The sequence below is a fragment of the Pogonomyrmex barbatus genome, unplaced genomic scaffold, assembly GCF_055798465.1.
Source record: "Pogonomyrmex barbatus isolate J1 unplaced genomic scaffold, ASM5579846v1 scaffold39, whole genome shotgun sequence".
Classification (NCBI taxonomy): Eukaryota; Metazoa; Arthropoda; class Insecta; order Hymenoptera; family Formicidae; genus Pogonomyrmex; species Pogonomyrmex barbatus.
The window spans coordinates 1-3,435 of NW_028297137.1; the positions used below are offsets into that span (position 1 = coordinate 1).

General features: G+C 28.7%; 1 protein-coding gene across 1 annotated transcript; it reads right to left on the minus strand.

Moving 5' to 3' along the window:
• Positions 1 to 300: 300 nt before the first annotated feature.
• Positions 301 to 3,435, minus strand: LOC148935822 (nuclear RNA export factor 1-like; the record flags this gene model as incomplete). The annotated part of the gene is made up of 3 exons (XM_089080580.1): positions 3,209 to 3,435; positions 511 to 1,379; positions 301 to 413 (listed from the first exon to the last, which is right to left on the minus strand). Coding segments are annotated over exons 1-3 (1,058 nt in total), but the record flags the coding sequence as incomplete, so codon positions are not given.

The window sequence follows — 3,435 nt, forward strand, 5'->3', positions numbered from 1 at the left end:
CCGAAATACTTAAAGAAAATTGCACGCGATAGTATTTGATAAAATTAAAAACAAAAGTGAAAAGATATGCGCATTTGTAATTTAACGGCATATTTTTAACGGCAAGCCCAAATTAAACTACTAAAAAATTAATTATTTAAAGACGTTTAGCTAAGAGAATTATATAAAATACATAAAAATAAAAAAATAAAATGTAACATATCATCGTATTACTCTTATCTTCTGTTTCTCTATTTTAGGTAAAAGAAAAAGAAAAAAAAAAAAAAAAAAAAAAAAGATTACATTCGAACGTTACGTTACCTAACGTAATCACTTTGCTGAGATTTATATTTGTTGCACACAGGATTTCCACTTAACTTCAATTCGCTGAGTTCCAGATTCTTGATGGAATCAAGCTGCTGAATGTCTCTGATCTACAGTAAATTAAGTAAATTAGTAAAATTTGAGTCGTCAAAAGGGAAATGAACATAACGCAGCACATATTTCTATATTCATTCTGTGTATACTCACTTTGTTTCTACCAATGTAAAAAATCTTCAGTTTTAAGAATTTATCACTTAAAACGCTGAGCCCTTCGATATTCTGTAATTTGTTGTCTTCCAAATTTAAGGCTTCCAAATTCGGAATATATTCGGCTACAATATTCAACACAGTCATCAATATGTCAGGATGAAACAATGCACAAAGGTAATCAGAGACAAGATCTGGATCTAGATGGAACTTGGACAAATCTAAAGCATTTGTCTCTCGAACGTATCTCTTTTCCATTGCTTGCTTTAATCGTTCCTTCAACTTGTCGTCAATCTCACATACTGGAAATCCTTTACGTTGCCCTAGTCTTACTTGCAATTTAAACCCATCAATCATTGTAATCTTGCGGTCACAATTTACCAATGCATTTGCCGTCTTATAATCGTCTACGTAGAAACTAACTTCCTTTCCCATCACCTTATACATTATAGGAACAAATATTTGAGGCGCCATAAAATTCAATAAGGCTCTTATTACATTGTCTTTCTCATATTTATAACCATATGGTATGATAATTCTATAATAATTGGAGTTTATCACAGGAAGAGGACGCGACAGAGAATCTGATTGACCTCTTTTTAAATTCTTATTCTTGTTCGGCATAGAGTGGTTTCTTCTCTGAGACGTGATTTGCCAAGCTCTGTCTCCTTGATCTTTATTTCTTGGACCAATTATGACTCGTCTTGTATCTTTGTTCGAATCAGTCAGAAAAATATTCTTATTAAAATTCACCAGTGACAATTTACGCGACATTTCCCTATTGTTAAATCTTTCATTTTTAAATGATATGCAATGTTTAATGGGACCGATATTAGATCCACCGTTATTCCTTCTGATGTTGTCACGACCTAGAAGAATATAATATAACGACAAAATGGTAAAATTACAAAATATGTATAATAATTATTTCAATAGTACAATATTTCATAATTCTAACACCTTTAATGAATAACGATTCTTCATTACTATCTCTAATTATGCCAAGAATCCATGAATCCGTGTCATATATATTTCTTTAACGTTTATGACGTAAACAAGTGTATAAAATTTTTAGATAAGCTATAATGCATTTTCTTTCTTCTATCCGTTCTTCTATCCGTATAATTCAATACTTTCTAATATTGTTGCATTGTTTGTTGCATATGTTTACGATTGCGAGCGCGATACTCAATACCATGTTTCTTTCTCTTTTACTTTCAATTAGTATTAATTTTATGATTAATTTTATGAAAATTTAATTTTATGTAAATTTTATTACTTATAGTATGCATTATATATATATATATATATATATATATATATATATATATGAAATGTTTTATACGAATCACAGTCGCTTTATTCTATATAGAAGGCGTCCAAAAATTCATAGTTTCAAAGATAGAATATTCCTTTGGAAATCTATAGAATTATTTTGACCAATTACATAACTGTCCACGATTCAGCGATTAGTCGAAGTAATTCACGTGATCCTAGTTTCTCGTTTTTCTTCTACATGATATTTGTTTTTAATTATAAGTAATATTCTTTGTGCTTCAAAATTCTTCCTATCGTACAATCTTATTTGATTGCACAATAATACGAATTCCGACGCACAAACAATATTACTTATTAATCAAAAACAGATATTATGTAGAAAAAGAAATTATATCACTAAACTGATAAAATAATTTTTAAAATTAATAACTTATTCATTAAAGTAAACAAATACATTCATTTATTAGTGAAATAAATTTTTTTTATTTATAAAACGCGTTGCTTTGTTAAACAAATTCTTTATTTAATTTCAAAACATTTTTGGTGTATTAACATCTACAATTCTTGAAATATTGATTTTTCTTGAAACATAAACATATATTTCTTAAAATATAAAATATTAGTTTTTTAAGAAATTCTTTTTATTAAAACAACAATTCTTTATTTTAAATAAAAGAATGTTCCATAATTAAATAGTACAACTTTAAAAAAATAAAGATTTACATACTAAATATGTATTTATTAAATTTAATTTCAAGTGTGTCATTATAAAGAGAATTTATGTTCTGTTTTTATATAATTTCCTTGAATTCGCATAATGTTACAATTTCCAATTACATTACAACCTTCAAATGAAAAGTGTCTTTGCAATTATTTAAATAAGCTATTTTCTTTTTCAAATTAATTAAAAAATATTTTTCTAATTTAAGAAATTTTTTTCAGTGTAAGCATTTTTCTAATTATCTCACCGAGTATCGAGTTAGGAGTTATTCTCGGGAAATATTGCATATGAAAATCCTAAAATTTATATAACACGTTATAGATTTTCGTATACGATATTTATACGATACAGATTTAAGAATCCCAGGCCGGAATATTACATCTATAGTACCAGACCTATCATGTTTAGTATCATTACGCGTATTTCCAAAGTAAAAACGCTTCTTCTTTCGAAGTATTCGCGAATTTAACATTCTTTTTCTCTCGAGTATTTCATTTTCTCGCGATCGCTCAACCGGCTCTAATCGTAAATGAGCTACATCCAACAAACAAACCAATACTGGAAGATAAATCGAATGTGTACTATTGTGTGGTATATCGGAGTGTATACCAAAGAGATATGCTTAATACAAAACGGAAAGCTGAAATCATGCGCTGAAATCATGCATGCGATGTACCGCGGAACTGTGAAAATACTTACGGAAATAACTCTTGTTCTCGTTTCCTCGGATGTTTTGGTCACCCCACATTTTTGACTTGTTGAATTTCCTCGACATCTTTTTCGAAAATAATACAAATAACACAAATCTGAAATAAACTAAAATCTGCCGATACCAAATCAACTAGCGCAATTATATTCCGCTTAATCTCACTTTCTATAGGCGATTTTTCAAACTCGACTTCTCAGACACGAACGACGCTTACTAC